General features: G+C 42.6%; 1 protein-coding gene across 1 annotated transcript in view; it reads right to left on the bottom strand.

Annotated features, from left to right (window-relative positions):
* Positions 1 to 5,594: 5,594 nt before the first annotated feature.
* aatkb (apoptosis-associated tyrosine kinase b) overlaps positions 5,595 to 23,277 on the bottom strand; it is a 29,403-nt gene continuing 11,720 nt past the window's right edge. Inside the window, exons 3-13 of the mRNA XM_008304534.1 lie at positions 18,525 to 18,604; positions 17,804 to 17,922; positions 16,446 to 16,533; positions 15,305 to 15,438; positions 14,728 to 14,812; positions 14,389 to 14,510; positions 13,156 to 13,305; positions 8,780 to 12,278; positions 8,303 to 8,432; positions 7,401 to 7,607; positions 5,595 to 6,523 (exon numbers count right to left, since the gene is read on the bottom strand). Coding sequence (XP_008302756.1) covers positions 6,495 to 6,523; positions 7,401 to 7,607; positions 8,303 to 8,432; positions 8,780 to 12,278; positions 13,156 to 13,305; positions 14,389 to 14,510; positions 14,728 to 14,812; positions 15,305 to 15,438; positions 16,446 to 16,533; positions 17,804 to 17,922; positions 18,525 to 18,604 — 4,643 coding nt within the window. The 3' untranslated portion in view covers positions 5,595 to 6,494. The remainder of the gene's footprint in view (positions 6,524 to 7,400; positions 7,608 to 8,302; positions 8,433 to 8,779; positions 12,279 to 13,155; positions 13,306 to 14,388; positions 14,511 to 14,727; positions 14,813 to 15,304; positions 15,439 to 16,445; positions 16,534 to 17,803; positions 17,923 to 18,524; positions 18,605 to 23,277) is intronic.

Raw genomic sequence — 23,277 nt, 5'->3', positions numbered from 1 at the left:
TGTTGGCACCAGATAGCCAACCGCAAGCATGAACAGCCGCGATATGAGGAGTTTTACAGTGTAATACAGGTGTGAACGCGCAAGTTTATAGGCTTATTAATATCACTGCCCAGTCGTTAAGGCACGAGTAGATCTGAATATAATTAAAACTGATGAAATTAATGTGGTGCTGAGATGTGTTCTTACGGCGCGTAAGACAGCTTTCGCTTTATTCTTTTGGCTGCAACCTTGGCTGTGTTAAACGTTTTTGAAGAGAAAGTAAGGAACAAATATAAAAACGTCGTTCAAACTGGCAAGTTGGCTCACTGCAAATCTTGTAAGGTCAACAAGTACAAGGCTTCGTTTTAGCAGTATAATCGCTATACAAAGGCCTATAGAAGAAGAAAATGGCTTTAAAGTTGCTTGCAGTCAGCAGGGGCAAAACAATCAAAGAAGGAAGACTGGTGTTCCTGCCAATAGGAATCTACTATATAGTTCTAATCTCTATGCTCAGGGACAGAAAAGGTGCGAGACGAACTCTGAGAACTCTTATATCCCTTCAAAAGCCAAAAGTGCCAGAAATGGTCACCGTTTAACATGTTTCTGTCATATATATATATATATATATGACAAAATGTGGCATTCAAACTTGCAGGAAACTGTTTTTTTTCATGTCAAGTGCCAAAAATGATGCTTCATATGGACACTGAATACTGTTTTTGACAGTATCGGTATCAACTAGCACTTGTAAAAAGTGGCATTCTTCACTTTTTAACAGTTGAAAATGCAGTGATTTAATTGGAACGCCATAAAAAAGTGGTGTTTGTTCAGCATTTAACAGCGTATAAAGTGGCATTGTTATAGAAATGCCATCCACAGCGGTATCCTAAACGGCAAATTGTAAAATGCAGCATTTTGGCAGCTTTTGAAATGCTAAAAGCAGCATTTTTTTATTAGTGCGCCAAAAAAAAGCAGCAACTTTTTGTAGTTTTTTGCTTTTGATGGTGTAAAAAGCAGCGTTTTAAAAGGAGCAAATTTTTTTTGTTTGTTGTTTTTTTGGCATAAACAGCAGCTTTTCATTGAAACATCATAAAGACACGTTTCAATTGGCAAGTTGTAAAATATGGCATTTTGAGCTGTTGATGGTGTAAAAAATGGCATTTTTATTAGAATGCCATTAAAAGTAGTGTTTTAACTTCGTAAAAAGTGTTTTAATAAGAGAGCTATAAAAAGCCTAGAGTTTGTTTGTTTTTTTTTTTTGCCTGTTGGCAGCATAAAAAGTCGCTTTTTTATTGGAACACCATGAAATTTCAATGGTGAGCTGTAAAACGGAGTAAAAAGCAGCATTTTCTTCAGCTTTTGATGGTGTAAAACACTGCCCTTTTTCGAAACTGTTTTCACTGGTGAGCTGTAAAATGTGGTGTTTTGACGATGTAAAAAGCAACAGCCTTATTCGAAAAGCGTTGTTTTAATTGGCAAGCTGTTACGTGGCATTCTGGGGTTTTTTTTCCTGCTTTTGATGGTGTGCAACGTAAAGTTTTCACTGGGCCGCCATACAAAGCAACACTTTTTTTTAGCTTTTAACGTTTTGGTGTTAAAAGCTGTGCTGTAATTGGAGCGTCATGTTTTAAAAATGTAGTTTTAATTGGAGAACTGTAAAAAGTTTTTGTTTTTTTAAGCCCATGATGGCGTGAAAGCAACATTCTATTTAGAGCATGTTTAAAAAAACGCCTTTTTTTTACATTTTAATTTGAAATTCTGCATTTTATTTGGAGTGACGTAAAAAGAATCATTTTCCCAGCTTTGCGTGGCATTTTATGGAAAGCCGCAAACAAACAGAGACGATTTATGACACTTTTTGCTTTCTACTCAAGCTATGAGCTCGATGGAATCTAGTGCGGCTAGTGATGCCATTTTTCCATAAAGAACTGATTGGTTAGCTGTGTTTTTGAACGGTATGTTATCTTGAACACTGGCAATGTACCCGAGTAGAAAGCGAACCCCCGTCTTAGCCCTGAAAACCTGAAGTCACCTCGCTAACCTCAAACCCTGCTTCACAGCGCAGGCCTCTGGTCAGTGTGGGGGCACATATTACTGACAGTATCCCAAACCAAAAGTCGTCCTGCACATTTGTACGATCAGTTCAAGGCCAAAGCTGCTGTCATGTTCCTCCTCTTTGACCACAACACAGCATCTCTTTGGCAACAATAAACATAACAGATTTCTTTTTTTTTTTTCCCCACCCCAAACCTTCCATCCTTCACAGGTACAGTACATCAATACTCTCAAAGGTATTTTCGTCGAGATACAAAAATATTACGGACAGCCATCGAGATGGTTCTATGCTAAACTGTTACAGAATATTAAAGCCTTGGGAGGCAAACAAACACTTAGAAGACACTACATGTCGATCGTTGGGTGTTTTTAAAAGGTGGAATCCGTCTTTTTCGAGGCTCTGGAGTCGAAACAGCCGACCAGCCAACCTTCCTTACATTTACACGCACAGAAAGCACAGCGTCGTAGCATCTCATGATCGTGACATCCGCCTTCCTTTCAGAACAGACAAACCAGATGTAACACTGAACTGATGGTTTCCAACCTAAAAGCAATGACGAGATTCAGTTTTAAGTGCTATAAAAACTCATTTTCTGTTTCAGTGCGGAGCTCAGATTTGTCCTTTTTATAAATAATCCAAATTATGTTGAATTCAAACTTTTTCTTTTGAAGCTGAAAAGATTTAACAGCTCAGCTTCTCGTAGTACAAATCTGCTCCAAACAAGCTCAGAATATACAGCGAGTGACAGTAACAGTAAAGTCAGGCAGTTGTTCCGATCTCTCTTACAAACATGGTAGAAATGGACAGAAGCAGGGAAATACCGGATGTACAGTCTGATGTGCTGATTTACAAACACAAAAAGCACATTTATCGAGACAAACCTCTGTGCAGACAAAAATAGAACGGCCTTTTCAATGCTGTTGTGCCAGTTTGTGTTTGTTTGAGATATTCGCCCGTAGGTTTAGGCAATATGACGACAAACTGACAAAGAAAAGTGTTTCTGCCAAGGTATCTGTCCGTTCTGGGTTGCCGCAGAGGATCTTGTTGGAAATCAATGAGCTCGACTGCTTCCTGGCAATATCGGATTTACAGGATTGTTGCATCAATGTGATGAAGCACCTTGATTTTTCAGGTATTTAACTTCACTGGATTAACCAAAAACAGACAATCCCATCACGTCTACTGAACGAGATTCCAGAAAGTGTGCAATATTATATTAGGTATACCATGATAGGTTTAATCCATATTGCCCACTCCCATTGGCTTATATCATGATTAGAGAACTGGTGTCTTCATGTGCAGTCAAGCCCCAAATTATTCGTACTTGTGCTAAATTTAGATTTACAGTGAATTTTTGTTTGACTAATAGGTTTCTTCTGCCTAAAAATGACACAAACAAGCGACAAAATACAGTAAGACTTTGTGTTGGAGATGCTATTGATCGTTTATGTCCAACATTATTGATACCCTTTCTCACCAAGCAGTGTCCAAGCCTTTCCTGTAACTGCTAACAAGCTTCACTGGGATTGTGGACGATCTGTAGATCTATTCATTTGGTAATGTTGTTTTCTCTTCACCATTTTGTCACCACTTTGGCCGTATGTTTCAGATCTTTGTTTTTTCTGAAGGTCCAATGTTGCCCAAGATCAAGTTTATCTTGCAGACTGATGTTTGTCTCCAAAGTCTTCATGCCGTCCTCCTTTCTTGTGATGCCATTTACTGGGATGAGAATGCATGAAAAACACCCCTAAAGCATCACATTCCCGTCGGCATGTTTGACCATATGGATGGAAATATTGGGGTTAAATGATCTCCTTTCTTTGTATCCAAAAACTTTCATCTAATCCAAAAACGGCATCGATTACCAGAAGCTTCCATCTTTGTCCTTTGTGTCTGCCTTGGAGATGTGGACTCCATCTTGCATTGAGATGTTGCTCAGATTCATCAGGTTGCTCTCGGTGCTGATCCTTGGCTTCTTCTTGCCAGTGCAGGGGTCACTTTGACTTGTTCCCACGCTCTTTGAGATTTTGTCTGTGTGGAGCTTCTTGTACTTTTTGATCTTGCTACGTGAAAACACAGGGTATGGCTTCGTACCTTGTTTCCTCATAGCTCTGTGTCCATTTACAAATCAACCAGAACTCCATTCATTCCTACAAGAGCGTCTGTGATCCTTGAGTATGTTGAAAAATTTTTAACTTTACCGTTTACTATGGAGAGACTGGACTGTGTCCATCCATCCATCATCTATACACCACTTAATCCTCACTAGGGTTGCTGGAGTCTATCCCAGCCGACTCAGGGTGAAGGCAGGTTCACCTGGACAGGTAACCAGTCTATCACAGGGCTACACTTAGAGACAGACAACCAAGCACACTCACATGCACACCTACGGATAATTTACAATCACCAATTAACCTCAGCATGTTTCTGGTCTGTGTGGGAGGAAGCCGGAGAACCCGGAGAGAACCCACGCTGCACGGGGAGAACATGGAGACTCCACGCAGGAAGATCCCGGGTGTCCTCATCGGGATGCAAACTGGCAACCTTCTTGCTGCAAGGCAACGGTGCTAACCACTGAGACTGGACTGTGTGCGCCAGGGAATTGGAAAAATGAGTTTGCACAAACTATTCAGCTGGCGGACGATGTTGAAAGTCAAATGCCTATTTACAAAAGAACCTACTTTGGCGAGCTTAACACAGACCGTCGTGGTTTATATGTCCTGAAACAAAATATTTCACCAAACTGGCTCCACGTGTGGCAGCATGACCTCCTCACTTGTTTTATATCCGTGTATTATTGGTCCTGTTTTAGTGGCAGTAATGCTTCAAGCAGATATTCCATAAAACTGTCCTTAAACAACAGGTGATGCAGTCCGTATATCATGCAAACTTATGGACATGGAGCTATGTGGAAACGTGGCGTTATAGTCTTAGCAGCTCTCTCAATGATAGACGCTAGTAGACGCTCACTGAGCTCTTTGGTTTTAACCATGACTTGCAACTAACTAGTAACTGACTCGAGACCTACGGCTGTAATTGTTTTCGATTAATACTCTCTTAGAACGCTCTAGAACATGGTGGAAATTACCTGGAATGGTATAGAGGCTGCAATTTGCCAAAAACTGGCCACAATTTCAAGGGATGCGAATATCTTGGACATGGCATATTTAGTAAAAAATTAAAAATAATAATAATAATAATTTTTTTTTTTAAAAGATAGAAAGGGTTAGAATTTATCATTAACATCTCTAACACAAAGTCTTACTGTCTTTTGTCACTTGTTGTCATCATTTTCAGCAAAAAGAAACCAACTGGTCACATTAAAAATTCACTACTAATCAAAATTTGGCATCGGAGTGAATAATTTTGGGCTTAACTGTAGCAGCTCAAATCCTGAATATTTCCACTTGATGCCAATTTCTTTTGGATAAGTAGCATTAAAATGGATTTCCACGACCATGTGTGCCCGTCTCTATGCCAAAACTCTTCCCTTCTGTCTCTTAGCGATAAATTCTTATAGATACTGTTTTCTAGTTACTTCAAACCATGCATTGCTATATTTAAAAGGAGAAAAAAAAAAACTTTAATAAGAGTTAAATCTGAAATTACGTCCGTCGCTCCTTGTCACATTGTTGTGTCTGATGCTTACAGTAAAGAGGGGTTGGTTGTGATGGCGGTGCTGGCACTCAGTTTGGTAGAGAGAATGATGTTTATCTAAAACAGTACAGTTGTGGTCCTGATGCAACAAAGAAAGAAAAAGTCACAACTTATTATGTTGTCAAGGTTTGATCATCTGTTTCCTCAAAAAAAGAAAACATTCTGTAACCAGACAGCCAGTAAGATTCCCTTTGCTTCCTTCTGTCACATGAGCGTGTCCTTTATCTCCAAAATATTAACATCATATTACTTGTGATACCTCAAGGATTCTTGTTGATATTCATGAATACAAGTAAAACCGTTTCCTAAAAAGTACAAAGTCTGTGGAGCTGTACAGTCTCGTCCAAAGTGCTGATCCTTTGCTGAAAAGTTGACGTCGGTTTGCGCCACAGTTTTAGGTGTCCAGGTGGCTCCACAGTCTCATGAATTCTCCCCAACATAAATTAAAAAGTGAAAGAGGTGGCAAAATGTGATGCTTTTCAAAGGTCTGTCCTTCCACTTTGTCTCTTTGATCCAGAAAAATATGCAGAATTCAACATACAAGTTTCCCCTGGTTTCATAAATTCATCATACATACAGTATATATTACTCTGGAAACGTTATATATTAACCATTCTCTTTTCGGTATTCTAAACTGCTTCGGCCGGTCCTACGTCGTGGTAAGACGGACCTTTCAAAAGTGTCCACAGGAGGTAAGAGGCACTGTCTTGTGTTTCTAAAACCTGATGTTAAAAATTAAATCAGAAGTCATGCTAGTAGGCCAAGTTGTTGTCACAGAGAGGCAGTAGATATCCACAGCTCCTTATTCTTTGTCTCCGTCTTCGCTGCTTCCTGCAAAACACACAAAGAGGCAGAATGGATTGATGTACACGGGTGTTTTTCACGGGCTACTGGGCATCTTTTCCTCCAAATGTTGGCAGATTTCTGAGAAATTTGGCGAGAAAGTGTGTTGTCTCATTAGTGTTGTAAATCAGTCTGTGGCAACATGTTGCAGCCAACAACTGCTGATCCCAGACTGGGATTAACTCGAATACAAGACTAGAGTAGCCTTTTAATTAGTTACTAGATTTATGTTTGAGTTGTTCCAAGAGCCGAGGTGAAGTTAAACCTCAGAGGAGCCAAGTTCCACTCGGATCTCTTTAGGCATCATGGCTGGATGTAGAAATAACTTTAAAATGTCCTCTGTGCACTATGACTATGTTAGAACGCCGTAAATCGTACAAAACAAAAAGAAAAAAAAGCAAAAGTTGAATAAAAATAACTGTGAAAATATTGCAAATATAGCTTATGCTTAAACTAATATTGATGTCTTTAGAAGTTTCTTTCTCTGAACTGGGGGTTTACCAGCTGTTATCTGCTATAGGCAATACACTTTAATCTTTATCAATTAGTCCAGAACTCAAGAGACAAAGTAGCTACAACAGATTTAAAATGTGCTTTAGAAAGCCAGAATGAGCTATTTTACATTATGAACTACTCTTTGATTAATCTTTACTTTGTTTTGGAAATTAGTGCAATATGTTCTTTCAGTTTTGTGCTCCAAGTTGGAACGGTGACTTGATATTCAGACAGCAAACTGTATCAGACTTGAGGCCAACTGTGGCCATGTTTTAGGAGTTTTGAACGTTCTGTTGCAGGTTTTTTTCCATCCCTAAATTAGAAATGACGTGTGCTATGAGGTTTGACGTTGGATGTAGCGGTGACGCACCTCCTGCTGAGTCCATATCGGAGTCGGAGATGTGGGTGATGGAGAACCGGGACACGTTGGAGGGGGAGACGGTGAAGCGGGAGAACTGCACGGCTGGTTTGGGTTCCGGGGCTTTGGTGACGGAGCGAGGCGGAGGGGAGTCGGATGTCACCGAGGACGTGGGCAGAGGGAGCAGAGGAAAGTCGTCCTCCCACTCATACCCTGCACCTGAGAGACGAGGGCGAGTAAAGGTTTGATATCTGCTGCTGGACGCGATCAAACATCAGGGCCAATTGATTTTGATAGTGTTACCAATTAGTAATCAATTAATATATTGACAAAATTGGGCCCAGTGGACATTTATCTTGTGCTGATACTGCTGTTTTATTTAACACTATATAGGAATGCTGTCCTAGTGGATCCGAGCCTGTCTTAAACATATAAGATCTGGCGGGAGGTCATTAATGTGAGTCTTTCTCATGGTGCCATTGATGGCTAAACACCCACAATGCTCTCCGCTTGCCAATATAACTTGCCAATAGTCTGAGTGACTGCCTATTCAGCTCACTACAGTACTAAACACCAAGAGGCTCGTGGAACAACCAGGTACCACAGCTAATCTGTAATACGTTGTCTGACATGCATGTAGAAAATACAGGTTGTTTCCATCTTTTAGAGCTTGTGAAGCCACAGTACATCCTACCCTCGAGCACTACATTTAAGACAGTGACCTGCTGGAGTTTTACAACAAGGTTTGTGACCACATTAATGAATATTAAGCTTGGATCCAGAAATGCTTTTTTTTTTCTTCTTCTTAATGCATGCAGTAGTTATTTTAATAACTCTAATGTACTTAAAGAGTGTATTATCTAGGACTTGGCAGATATTAGACATCCCTAATTTAAACTAATAAATATACTTACTCTCCTCTGAGATGTTCCCATCTGAGGAGTCATCAGATGCATTAACCCTCTCTTGGGATTTGCTTCTTGTGCTCTGACCTTCGGCTCCTAAATGGATGCCATGCTCAGCCAGCTCTTTAGTTGGGCTTTCCTGATGTTAGAGGATGAAAAGTAAGTTAAAGGTCTGTTAGTTCATTTTTGTCACTGGAGGAGCAGAAAAACTTTAATGCAGCTGACAGATGCAAAGACATATTTGACATAAAGCGCATTAATAGGGCTAACTTTTGACTACTTACACAGACATAGCAAAACTAGCAAAAACTGAGTCGCATTTGTTCACTGAATAACCTTAGTTCAATATTCATTGACTTATTGGTCCTCTTGCGCATAGTCTAATTTTCAAAAATATATTTATTTGTGACTTTTTGTGCTTCAGGCAAATCCAGCAACAAAACTTTGCAAGAGTCTGTCTGACACTTTTGAAAGATTTTTACTCACCTGATCGAACAAATAGACGGTAACATCATCAAAAAACGACACAGTCTTCTTCTTGCGTTCGAGCTCCTCCTCCAGGCTCTCTGCAGTGAGCAGGATGGGCATCTTGAGGAGGCTTCGCAGTTTGTGGGCTTCGCTGTCGTCGCTAATCACGATGGGCACCGGGTGACACTCGTCCTCGCTCTCTTCCCCGCCGCTCTGTTCCTGCACGTTGTAGCTTCGCAGCTCCTCGTCCGACTCGTCGCTGTCGTCGGTGTCGCCGTCCTCCTCGTCGGCCTCCTCCCCGTCAGCTGGAGATGCTCGGCCCTCTGCTGCAGGGAGTGGAGGTGGAGGTGTGGAAGGAGGTGGAGGTGAAGATGAAGAAAATCGTCTGGTGTTTGCCGTGTGCTGCAAGGCCACCTCGTCTTTGGGTAAGGTGTGAGGGATTTCAGTGGATATCCCTGATGGCCTGTTTTGAATTGTCTTGATTTCTGGCTCCTCCACAGCAGAGTCTTGTACATCCTCTGTTTCCTCCTCTTCTACCTTAACATTGGAGGCACAATCTCCGTTCAGGGCACCAAGAGCTTCTTCCATTGCCCCCACCACCTCGGCTGCCCAGTCTCCCAAGGATGAGTTCTCTTCCTGGGATGGCCATTCATCCAGTCCTCCTTCTGTTACTGAAGCAGTGTCAGAGGGCCCCAGAGTTTCATCCTGGCAACACTCATCTGCCAAGAATTCCTCCATGTCTGGTGGAGATGAGGATTCTGGTAACGTGTGTTTCATTTCAAGTTTTATGTCTTTGTTCGCTACACCGTCCTCTTCTTCATTCTTCCTTTTCTCAGCCTTCTTTTCTCCAGCGTGCTGGCCCTTCTCCACACTTTGTTCATCTATGGCTGTCAGCTGAAGTTCTTCTCCCTCGTCCCGAGACTGTCTTTCATTCTCATAGTCTGAAAAGTAGGCAGAGTCTCTGTACGGAGTCTTATCACTCAGCGGCAACAGAATGTGGTCACCTGTCTCCGAGGCTAAATCCTCACCAAGTGATGGCTCGCCCTCTGCAGGCGCCACTTCAGCCTCGACTCCATGCTCCTCCAGCTCCTCATCTTCCTCCAGGCTTGCGTCTAGGGTAGGTTTTCCCAGAGGTTGTTCGCGTGGCTCATGAGGCTCTTTAGGGACGAACTCAGGGCTTTCGTTATTCTCTGTGTCGTAGCCACTGTCCATAGCTTTAGGTGAGCTGGAGGGGTGGGAGGACGCAGGGCTGAAGCCTTCGCAAGACCCAGCTGCAGATGGCAGATCCATGGAGTCCATGGAATCAGGAGTTCCCACCTGCTTCTGCAGTGACTTGAAGGCAGGAGAAGCATTCAGCTCGCAGGACTCATCAGCAAAGATGCCCGAGGTGACATCAGTGATATCGTCAGTGATGTCTTCCTCTTCGTCATCGTCGCTGCAGTCGAGGATGTCAGCGAGGCTTACGCTGGAGCCGCCACGGTCAACGCCGCTATCGGCGGTTTGACTCAGCTCCGACTGTGGATCTGTGATGGACACCATGACATGCATGTTGTCAGAAGGAGGTGGGGTGGCTTTAGTCATTGTCAGGGTCACCTCTTCCTTTCTAGGCTCTGGCGGTTTTTGCATGATTGGATTTTCCTTGATTATATCGTCCCTTTTCTCTTTAAGGGGTGTATCATCAGTTGAAAGGTCAACATACTGCTCTCCACAGTCCTCAGATTTCATCAAAGGAGGCTTGGCAATGATAGGACCCCCCGGCGCCGGTGACAGATTAATCATCTCTTCATTGCTTGGGATGTCGATGACTTTATCTCTGATGTAGTTGCTGTGACTGTAGCTGTGACAATAGCTGTTGTTTCTGACCAGCAAGCCAGTGAGCGGATCAACAAAGTGTGAGTGGCAGCACTCTCCGGATGCTGGCACCTGAGTCTCACCTTCATGGCACAGGTAGATGTAGGCATTGCAGTTGTCTGAGGGCACCATTGCATGATGTTTGCCCAGACTGAGGCAGGCACTGTTATCTTTGGCCTGATGTGGCTCAAGGTAGTCGATGGGTTTGGGCAGAGAGTGGTAGGCCAGGCTGTGCTCCTCTGGCCAGGAGTCTTCAATGTCCGTACTTGGCATTGTATAGTGGAAATCAGCGTATGTGTCCTGTCTGCAGCTGTGGCTCGCCCGTCTGTGGTGACCACCGCTGCTGTGGCGGTGCTTCGAAGGCCAGGTGTTGCAGGTGTGTCTCTCTACAAATATGTCCTCCTCCTCTTCTTCTGTATCGCTGTCTCTGTGTCCGATGAAGAGAGCCCCCTCTGTCTCCATGTTGATGCTGACAGAGTGGCTGTTGTGCCTCGTGTGGCTGGGCATCGTCTTCCTCAAGGAGCCCATCATGTCATAGTAGCCCCCAGTCACGTTCTTTCCTATGATGGAGGTCTGGCTTGTATCCAGGTATGTGTCCCGGTAGGCCTGTTGAGGCGGACTGTTCACAGAGGGGGATATACCCAGTGGGTTCTCCAACTCACCCAAGGCCTGACGCAGGTTTCTTGACCCCCAGCTTTCCTGATGGTGCATGCCGGAGGGCTCACTTCCAATCAGATAGTGGTCTAATCCAAAAGGAGGTGAGTGCTCATAGTAGTAACCCCCATCTCTGTCTTTATAGGATACATAGTGACTCGACTCCCAGGGCCGCAGGGGGCTGTTGTCCGACACTTGGCCCAGAAGGGGCTCCATTGTCAGGGAGATGGCAGGACTTGAGTCATTGGAGTCATACACGTCGGTTTTATGGATGTCTGCTGACCAATAGGGAGCCATGGTTTTAGCCTGTGATGGGCAGGCCATGCACTCACCCGAGTCTGCGCTTCCAGTCAGGAAGCTGCCACTGCTGCCCTGGTAGTCTGGGCTGTAGGAGCACATGGTGTAGTCTGGATCAATGTTACAATCTACAGGCTCCTCAATGCGGATGAAATATTCACTGCTTACTGAGGGACTATGTGCACTGAGGACAGGCAGTACGCCTGGAGCATGAAGATGTTTTGGTTGATAGTAAGAAGGAGAAACTCCATGACTGAGACTTTCCATGGGGCAACCTCCCACAATGCCCCCAGGTGGGTAAAATGCTTCCTGACAATGATGGCTGACTTGACCCAAGGTACTGGAGTTGTCCGGGGCTCTGTATGACTGGTCTGCCCTGGCTTGCTCCCACTTGTACTCAAAGTTCAGGCCATGGCTGGTCTCAGTGACTGTTAGTATGTCGTCTCCGGACTCTGAGTGGTAGCCGTCACCAGCCGAAAACTGCTCGAGGAGAGGGAAAGAGGAAGAGGAGGACGAGGGGTGGTCTCGTGACATCGCCGAGGGACCACGGTGGCTGTTGAATCCGGTGTTGGGACGCATGGAGTTCCAGCGCCTCTCGAAGTCCTCCTCGGCCTCGCTGGCCCCCTTTGCACACAGGTAGCTGAGCAGCAAGTGGACTTCCTCTGCATTGGGTCTCTGATCGGGTTGGAGCCAGCAGAACTGCATCACCTCGTACCTGAGGACCCCAGATGAGACAAAAAAGAACAACAGACAAATGGACCAGCCAATTATTACCATGCAGGTGTTTAGAGTTAGTTTCCTGTTTGCAGTACTACAACTATTAACAATGATCATGTTTGGTGACACTTTATATAAAGATGCACATATTTACCATTACCTTATTGCTTATTAGCTTATCAGTACCTAACTAGCTTTTTCATTAGTCATCATATTGCACTTATTCATCCCGTATTCTGCAGGACCATATTTTACAACTACTGGACCATGAACAAAGAGTTTTCCCTTAATATCCTCCCAGTTAACCCTGTAAGTCTCAAGCAGTTTCTAAGCTTTTTTGTGTGCTTCTGTCACATTTTTCTTTATCATGGACCCAGTTTTCACTGCAACATTAAGTCCTGCACCTCTATGGAAATACAACAACAACTTAAAGCATTTCTTTTGTGCCATACAACAAAGCTATAGTAATATAAATCCTAAAAATAAAAAGCAGGTAGAACTATTTCCTTTGGTGAAGGATCACTTGAAAGATTTTCAAATATGGCCAAGAGTAAAAGCTCATTTGGATCACACAGATTTTCACCATATCTGTACATATATATGTTTTTACACACTGTATGCCTAACTGAGAGTTATTTGGACACTGTTAATATTTGTACTCTTGTTACATAAAGCCTAGATGGATACTAAGCACTGGATGTAGTTCAGGCACAGACTATTTCCTTGCTTTAATTAGAATCTGCGCAAGAAATGGGAGTCCATACATCCTGTAAGGAATTTAATTGTGTTGCTCTCAGTGTTGTGTTTTCCGCATTCGTCCTTCTCCCTGAGGCCCGTTAAATATTTTACTGAACCAGTTTGTGTGCATGACTCACCAGCGCTCAGCCAGCGGCACTTTGAGCAGCGGTTTGGGCAGTCGCAGCTGCTGCTCCCTCACAGCGTAGGTCAGCACTTGTCTGTCAGAATAGTGCCTGTACGGCTGGTTTCCCAACTCAAACAGCTCCCAGATAGTGACTCCCAGAGACCTGAGACGCAGGATAACATGAACATCAGTGATGAGTCAACATGAAACTGTAATTTACGACAAGTATGTGTCATTCCCCCTGAGTACACATTACTAATAAGCCTGAAGTAATGCTTTTGTTTTCGTTTGCTGCCAAGGCTTTATAACTGTACGTGCTGCGATTAGGTTTTGGGAATGTTCACGGAGCGCGTCACCAGAGCAATATGTGCAATCACTAACTGTCACGAGCCAGGATGCTGAGTAATGTCGCGTTATCAACACCAGGACCTGTGGTACATGTTTCTGTGGCCGGTGGCAGACGAGGGGACTAATACACGATGCACAACCATGTGAATGCCAAATAAAACACTTTGCATATTCTTGGTTGCGTTGCTGACCTGATGCGCTTTTCTAAAAAAGTCTTGTACACTGTAGACTCAACTCTTGTCACCGGTGATGTTCTTCAACATGAAGGTTGGATCAGTTTGACACAGAATTTGATGTTTGTTCTCCACACAGATTTAAGCTCTGTAGTGAAATAGTACATCTGCACCTGCAATTAATCAGAACTGGACTTTCGGGGAGTGTTGCAGGAGCACCGGGAGCAGTGTATCGCTGCACAAAGAGACTACTTTGAAGGGGTTGACAGCCGATTTTTTTTTTAAAGTTGGGGCTTTTTTTACGCTGAACTTTTTGATTGCGTCATATTTATTCAGTGAATCTGTTATAACCCTGCTGTCATGTAATACATGTCAATTATTTCCCCTATTTTGTGCTGGATGATATTAAATCTTACTTTGACTTATTTTCCAAGTGCAGATAACTAAATGTGCGTGTGTGTGTGTGTGTGTGTGTGTGTGTGTGTGTGTGTGTGTGTGTGTGTGCATGTATTCCTGGAAGTGAGAGCTTATTGATTCTCACTTTGTAGCACATATCAGAACAGCTGTCCGGGCGTTCTCACTTGGTTTTAGGACAAATTTACTATTAAATTTAGGTCAGGGATGTGGTAGTGATAGGTGTTCATCATTATTTGTGATGGTTAAGGTTAGCATTCATGTCAACAGACACCCTTACAAATACAAAAGGGTAAATATGCTGATGTTACCAGATGTTGCTCGGTTGGGTCTGATCAGCCACCAGCAGGTTTCCGTGCACCTCATCCACCAGCTCCGGAGCGATCCAGCGCAGCGGCACGTACATCTGGTCCGATGTCACGTAGTAATCGTCCTGACAGGAGGGTTGGATGAATAAGAATAAACTGAATTACTTGCTGGATTTCCTTATTTGATAGAATGTTGTGAATCAAGTAAAATCTCACTTTGGTGATACAGATGTTGGATGTATGTTATCTGATTCTATTTCACATAAAGCCAAACTAATCAAACTCTTTTCTTGAAAACACACAGGCCTCGTGTTTGGATGTTTACGTGGTGAACAGATGTACCTTGTACTTGGTGTGGGACAGTCCATAATCTCCGATCTTCACTGAGACATCCGCAGTCAACAAGCAGTTCCTCAGAGCCAGGTCACTGATGACAGAGGGGGGTATTTAGAGAGGAAGACGGGGGGTAAACAGCTGTTACATCTCCTCACTATTTATACACGCACTAAACAAGAGCAGAACATTGTGGGAGGCTTGTATTTCTGAAGGAACAAACAATTAGGAGGCCTGCCTGCCTGCCTGCCTGCAAAAACACTGACTGACAGCGCGATGAAATAATTATTATTTTGGCCTGGTTCAACACTTCTATCTTTGAAAACAACAAAGCACATCAACATCCACTCGCGTCTCTGCTGCAGACTGAGTGGAGGGTTTGTTCTGGAGAGGAGGGGTCACCGCCTGCAACAAAATCACTGATGCTGGAGTCGATAAGGAGCACTCAGGCAGCACCAGGATATTGTTTCAGGAAGCAACCGAGAAGCGTGAGGCTAATTCTAATCATTGTGCGGTATGATTGCTGGGCTCTGCTTTGTAATCTTTACGCTGTGTGTGAGATCTAGTAGCAGAAACATCTTGTTACCTGTGCGTGAAGTTGTGTTTGTGCAGGTGCAGGAGTCCTGAGGCGATGTCGCAGGCCATCCGCTGGAGAATCAGGGGCTCGGGGGTCATGGTTTCGGCAGTCCTGCAGCTTCGGAGGTAACCCTTCACATCGCCCTGAACGCAGCAGAGAAACAAAACATCTGTGTGCTGCAACCTCTGGCCACTGGAGGGCAGTGTTGTCTTTGTGCTGTGCTTTGTAGGAGTCGCTGGTGTCTTGTCCAGTCATGTAAATCTCTGTTAGAATCTAAATGCTGCCTGAAAGAACAGCAGATTAACTAACAAAACACTGCAGTTTAAAATATATAAAGCTGGATTATTAGAAATCTAGGGACAGAACAGACAAATGCATCCACCTGAGTGAGTGAAATTTCTTCCTTGCTATCTAACCTTCTCTTCCTGTTTGGCCTTTGTATCATGGTTTAACTACTGCTGCTATAGCATCACAGAAGGCCCTCTTTTAAAAAAAATCAACTGAATTTAACTGTGAACAAGCCATATTTCATCAGCAAACACCGATTTACTTCACTTTATACCGTAGCCAGGATAAATATACAAAAAAAAAAAGCTAAGAATTGGCAGGAAGGCAGCTCTCGCTTCTGCTGTTATTTACAATAAATATCTGTGTTTATCCCACAAAACTAATCAATCCTGCGCAGAGGATGATGGATTTTGGGCTGCTGTTGTGGTGGTACAAGTGTAGCTTGACTTATTTGTAATGTTGAGCTTGTCTGCCAAATGTTTACAGCAGCTGCCAAGAAGGAGTTTAGTGCCAAAGGTAGTAAACAAAAAAAATAAATAAATAAAACATCTCGCAACTACATTACAAAACGTTTTCAATCACTTTAATGTTCTGAGTGAGTTACAGGAGATGAGGTCAAAAAAACTGACAAGGACTTTGATAAATTACGGTGCATGTCTTGTGTATATAATTCTAATACACCTTATGCACTTACACACTTAATGTGATTTATTAAAACACCAAATGAAATGGGGGACGTGGCACCACTCAGGTTATAAATCTGTACGGTGAATTTACGTCAAATGTTATTTTATCTTTCTTTTTTAAATGACGTGATGTCAGTCGTTCTCTGAACACCTGTGCTGTGGGTTTGCGAACTCACCAGTGGACAAAACTCCATCACCAGCAGGTAGGGAGTGACTTCGGTGCACTGGGCCAGACAGTGCAGCAGCGCAGGATGCTGGAGGGCGCTAGAGAGCACGACAGGAGATGTGTTACACTTTGAAACCCACATGATGCTCGTTCACAGGTTCCTGATTCTATTTTTGTGTCCTCTTAGAGTATGTTTGCATGCTTCAGTGTTAAATGTTCTGATAGTGCACATCGCTGCAGCACCTTTTCTCACCCTGTGTCAGTTTTAGCTCCTTTCTCTCAGAATAACTCTCTTTAGTGAGTGAAAATCAGCTGTATGACACACTGGGGTAGGAAGAAACCCAAAAAGCAGAATATTTAAAGTGTTGCTGTTAAGTTCCCCCTCTCATGTGGGGTGTAAAAAAATCGTACTTTTATATGTAATGCAGTCCAACGTGCCACCACCACACGCACAACGACCTCAACAACAAACACTAGTGAAAACGTAGAGGCTTCGTAAAAGCGTAGTTAATGGTAGAGCTGCTGTATTTGATCACGCAGGGTAATTAGACTTCACAGGTGTATATAATAAAGTTAGAGGCAACTAATGATTATTTCATTTGCTAATTAATCTGTTGATTATTTTCTTAATTGGTCGATTAGAGTTTGGTCTGTAAAGCGTCAGAGGCCAAAGCTGAAGATGACAAATGTCTTGTTTTACCCACAACCTAAAGATATCTGGTTTACTGTCACAAAGGGAGAAGAAACTAGAAAATATTCACATTTAAGAGTCTGGAATCAGAGAATTTAGAAAGGAAATTTAAATAATTAGGTGACTAGACGCTGACAGCTAATCCAATCAATCGTTTCCGTTGGCAGGTCAGAATATAAACACTGTACATGCCTATGAAGAGATCAATAAAATTGTTATCTGTAAATGTATACATACTGTATATTTACATTAATTCTAAACTATATTGACGATAATTTTAGCATTACTACAAACTGATTGTGAAAAATTGATTCTATAATTAGTTCAAAAAGTTGTAATAAAAAGAAATGATTGCTTAGAAGTGAGGAAAACACATTGTAATTAAAATATCTGCATAAAGTAAACACATGCTGGTATATTTAACTAAATAATGATTGTAATTTCAAATAATGATCCAATTTTGTGTTGTGAAAATACACTAACAAGAGAAAAACTTAGACTAACGGGGTTTTCTCATAGTTCCCCAGGTGCACATGTTCCCTGATAATAAGTTTTGCATGTAATATCTGAGCCTTAGAGGCTCTCAGTGCCTCCAAACATCAGATTTATGTGGATTAAGTCTCCTAAAACTAGCAGAAATGCAGTCAGAAACAAAGGCAACGGAGGTGAAGGTGTACCGGTACGGTTGGGCTTCTTCCAGGAAGTGCATCTGGTCCTGCACGCTGGCGCTGGCCTTGAGCTCCTTCACCACCACCTGGGTGGTGTTCAGGCCTGCGTTCACCTCCCCGAGCAGAACCTGAAACCACACAGGTACAGACAAATACGTACAGAGAAGACACACACAGGCAGGTCGATGCACAAACAGACACACGGGGCGGGAGTGACCGTCACACAAAGACACACAACAGGACGTGCAGGAGTTGAGCAGAAGAACACACATACGGATGGACGTACCCAGCGAAGGGACACGAGGATGGAAAGGACGGATGTGGATTCATGAACGGGAGGAGACACAGACAAAGAAACAGAGGAGGGAGAGAACGACAGCATGTTATCTGCTTGTAAAAACACGACGCCACACCTCGCTGTCGGCCTGCAGCCGGGGATATTACTTTGAGAATTTCAGCAGCGTAAAATTTGCTCTCGGGGCCTAAAGTCTATCACTTCTGGGACAAGCCGACATCAAAGGCAAGAGAGGGATCAGGCTGGCATTACACACTCAGACATTACAGGTAACGCAGCGTGTCGGACATTTTTAACCGACTCCGTTCCGAGCACCGGAGGCCAAGATCACAGCGAGGACTAACAGCCGTGATGTGATGCTACGTTTCATCTCGCTGGCAGGTTGGCTGCAGCCCCGCCAGCAGGTAGTTCTGAGGGTTTCTGAAGCGGGCTTACCTTCCCGAACCAGCCATTGCCGATCTCTTTCAGGTACAGGAGACTGTGGCGGCCGAGATCTGTGGATTTCAGGAGCTGGACTGAGGAGGAAAACAGACGAGAGGAGAAGATGTTGTGAGTAATCTCTGAATGAAATCTGTCAGCAGTGTTTTAGCACGTTTTCTACAAACCGCTCTGTGTCACATTACAGCTTGCTGATGTCTTTCAGAAACGTAAACCCTTTAGTGGCCTTTAATTTCTCATTAAAATCTCATTTTTCACTGCAGTATAAAATCCTGCACCTCTATGGAAACAGAAGCAGAGAGAAATGTCTGACAACACCATCAATTTTTTAAATAGGAGGGAAAAAAATAGAATTTCTTGACGAAAATCTAAAAAAAAGTTGTCCCCAGGTGTTAGCAACACTGGGGAAAATGTGATGATTCTACATACTATAGATATTTGACTACTTACATTTTTAAAATCTCTACAAATTCAATATTTTTCTTGCTGCTCAGCACTTAAAACCTATAAAGAAGTCTCACCATCAGCTGGATGTACCTTCCAACAACTTGCTCCTCTGGTTGCTGTTTCTGCGCCATGCTGCATTCATTTATTGATCTATTTGTGTTTTATTTCGCTCTCAATCGCTAAAATTTCTTTCCATGCTTCTGATGATGATTTTAAACTGAGACTGTGTTATCTTCTCTTGGAAATTCTTCCTGTTTTCTTTGTTTTTTACCGTTTCTGGCTCTGATGAATGGTGTAATTTTGGATTTTTAAAAGAAAACATGCCTTTGAAAGAGGCTCTTTCATTGAACACAAAGTGCATTAATTTCAATCCAAGGTACAATATAATACGGGTGCATTCAGGTTGCATCGTTACACAACAACAACACAACAATAATCCAAGGCTGGCTGTCACTCTGATGGATTACACCACTCAAGCGTTTGCGAGGCCAGAATGAAAATGGAGGAAAATAAATTAGTGATGCACTGATTAATCAATTAAATGCCATTTTGAGATAATTGCCACGGACTAATTCCCAGGTGAAGCGCTAACGGAGGCTACGTTGGTCAGCCTGACCAGCCACTGCAGCTAATGGGATGTTTTCCACGATGCAAGAGCTGCAGTTTCCATTCAGTCGGCCGCGCCTCTAAACACGTTTATTACGAATATTGTTCATGCTAAAGGAGGAAAAACCAAACATGTGACTCACAGGAGAGAGCTGGAGAAGAACAAAAACCACTGATATCGGCTGAGCTAGCGTTAGTTAGAGGGCGTCTAACTGGTTTTTTATTATTAACTTGCTGTATTTTATCAAAAAAAAATCAACCATCAGCTGCTCTGTTTCTACAAACATGAACATGGACCAATAGAAAACCCACATTAATTAACAAAATCAAGTCAACAGTCAGCAAACAATATCAAGAGCACATGAGTTAAATGCTCTTATAAGCGATTTCCACTAAAAAAATTATAACTTCAACAAAAAAATTAATTAAATTAAATTAAAATGTCATTTGAAAGCTCTCAAAAACTCCCTAAACTTGAGAAAGCAAATGTGACTATTTTATGACTTTACTGTAATGAACACCTGCTTTATGTTGTTTCTTTCTAGCTTATCTCTAAACTGATGAAGTTTTGTAGTTTAGTTGCTTCAGTCATCAGCCAGGACGTCCCTCCACCGTCTCCACTCTTCACCCCTCAGTTTTCCGTCCTGCGCTGCTCCCTGTTGGATTTCAAATCGATTTTAAACTTTTTCTTGCCTTAAACAACCTCCTTCCTAAATGTATTTTGGATTTTTTTGACCTGTTGTGTGCCCTCTGGATGGCTGAGATCAGCAGACGAAGCCCTGCTGATTCTTTCCAGGTCACGGTTTGTAAAAAAGGCTGATCCCACTGTTTCCATCAGAGCCTCCACCCAACAGCGTCTTACAGTGTTGTCTCTCTGTGAAAACTTATGGAACTGTTTGTTATAAGCTTTTGTTTGTAGTTCTTCATTAAATTATATTAATTTTGCGGTTTCTAACTCTGTGCTCGTGTGCTTGCTATCTGCCTAGTGTTTTATTTTTATTTTTTAAGCACTTTGTTTATTTTTTACATTGACTATAAATAAAGTCTCACGATAATCTAAGTTAAAATCTAAAGCAACGACTAAATTCTGTGCAATGTTCTGGTGTTGCTGGTTTCTCTGTCATTTTCACTGAACTTTAGCTCTTAAGTTTTGCTGTTTTACTGGTTTATTGTTGATCTTATTGATACTGATGCAAGTTTTTTACTATTTAATTTACATTTGCATGTTTTTAGGTTGATTCACGGAACAGTTTCTTCAGCAAACAATGAAGTCGACCTGGATTTTGATGATTAGATTAGCTTTTTTGTCATTTTAAGTCATAAAACATCATTAAATTCTGTATTCTTTTGAACAGAATGAAGGGAGGAAGTATTTTTAGTACCAAAAAAACAAAAACAAATAATGAGATGAAGGTGAATCAAATGTCTTAATAATCTACGATCATACTATCTACATAGACAGAGAGGCCAAGGCATAACTTGTAAAAGCAACATGAGAGAACACACCACATCCAGGTTGTTAAGTGGCTTCTGCAGAACCCATCCCGTGTCCGATCGATGGCCATTAACCCTCTCCAAAACGAAACATCCCAGCGCACCGGTGGATGTTGCCCATCGTCTGCGAGTAAACAAACCGGACTCCTCTCGAGTGTTATTCTACACCGGCACCCATCTGTCTGCCCGTCCTCGTCTCTGCATCGCTGTCAGCGTCCCCTGCCGACCCGAGTCCTTCCCGCCTGCTCGACATGCCCGACCGTCCCGGCCCGACCCGGCTCAGCCAAATGAAATGGACCGACAGCAGCATCCCCTCCTCTTCCACCCATCACCAGCGATGCCTTTGTCTCCCTCCGCGACTCCCACGATGACACTTGGATTCTGGATTCAGAGGCAGACAGGCACATCTTTGTCGTGCCGTCTTCCCCCTTCCAGACCGCCACACAGTCCCGTCACTGTGTGGAGGCCATATTGGACACCCCTGTCCCCTTCCCCAGACTGGTCATTCCTTACACCCACTCACGCTCTCTCTGGCCCACAGCAGAATAGCCACCATTGTCTGGCCGCTCAGGGCAGCATGGCACCAGTTAGGACCAGTTAGCACGCACACACTGGGGCTATTATCCAGCAGCTCCATGACATAGGAATGGACTGAGTTTTGGTGATAACAGCGGCAGGCAACGGCTCCCACCTACACCATCATGTTTACCACAGATATTCATAACGCCGCTGGAACAATGAGGCGAAGATGATGCATGAGTGGACAAATACTCCCCAAAAACTACCGTCATGTTTGTTGAATTTGACAAGAAGATTATATTCAAGCTTTTCACAGATGTCTAAAAGACTTTTTTACATTATTTTCAACATCTTCACACTTTATCATAAGCTACTTGAATCTAAAAGCATCCACGTCGAATGTTTGTAAGTATCTGCTCCACCAGTACAGATAATGAGCGCTCTGAAATGTTTTGTTATGCCTTCATTCTTAGCCAGAATGAAAATACCCAGAACCCCCTGCTACGATCTCTTCACAGCTAATATACTAACTCAATTCCGTCTGGCCTCCTCTAAGCTTTGTCCTGCTGAGCATCTCGCCGAAGAGCACGTCTGGATTTAGCGCTGCAGTCGCCAGGAAGTCTTTAGCGAGATGCACAGCGGCTAAATCACTCAGAGCCAAATGGAATTCCCATTATCCCCTCCGAGCCCGTCCACTGTCTGCTCAGGTGCTGTTGTGCTGCTCTCTTGGACCTTCGAGTAAAGTTACGCGTTACCGTTTCCCATCCTGGTTGTGTAACTCAATTAGAAATAACAGCACGGCGAAGATTCAGAGGTGGAGCCCTTGATGGGATTTAATCAACGATGGTCAAAACAAATGTTGATATATGTGGAAAAAACGCTCCAAGTCAACAAACTCATGATGTAACTAATTCTAGCAATTCTAATTAAAGATATATATCTACAATTGCTAGTGCAAATGTTTGTTTTTGATATCAACTTTTAGTTTCTAACTCGTGGAAATGTCCAGAATATTTATCTGTAGCTTGATTACGACGAGTCAGCTTTTACTATTGACTTCCATACAAACTTCTGTACAACCTAAATAATAGATTTCCAATATTTATCTCTGATATAATTCCAAGTGTAATTTTTACTAGAAGGAATTCTAATTAAATATATGTACGATTCATTTCTCATCACTGATATCAACAATTCATTTCTCACTAGTGAAATAGTCACCTCCCAGCTAGACTGTTTTGTTTTTTTTTTGTTCTAAATATGTTTTGAGAAAATTCTAATGAGTATTTTTTTTCATTCTTATTTTCTAAATGAGCAGGATGTCCCTCGTACAGACAGGACCGTGTTGTGTAAAGACATGGTTGTTGGTAACATTTCCTCAAACATTTTCTGAATGTTGCATCGAATGTTCTTCCTTTGTCCTAATTTCACTTTGTTCCAATTGTTTGATCGTTATTTTTTATTAAATTAAAAAAAATATGTAAATCAGCTTTGCCGAGCTGAAATGTAATGCCTACATGTGAATACATATATATATGTTGTAGCATCTTCAAATAGTTTTACAGATGTGTTAAATTAACATTATGACATGAACCATGAGTGAATATTAAACTGCTACTAGTCAGCCTGGCTGTTAAAAGAACCACCACAGTGCACAGCAACTTGTTTTTTGCTCAGATTCCTC

Source organism: Stegastes partitus, unplaced genomic scaffold (genome assembly GCF_000690725.1).
Source record: "Stegastes partitus isolate 25-593 unplaced genomic scaffold, Stegastes_partitus-1.0.2 Scaffold2248, whole genome shotgun sequence".
NCBI lineage: Eukaryota > Metazoa > Chordata > Actinopteri > Pomacentridae > Stegastes > Stegastes partitus.
The sequence above is the reverse complement of the archived record's forward strand: the minus strand, read 5'-3'. Positions and strand labels throughout refer to the sequence as shown.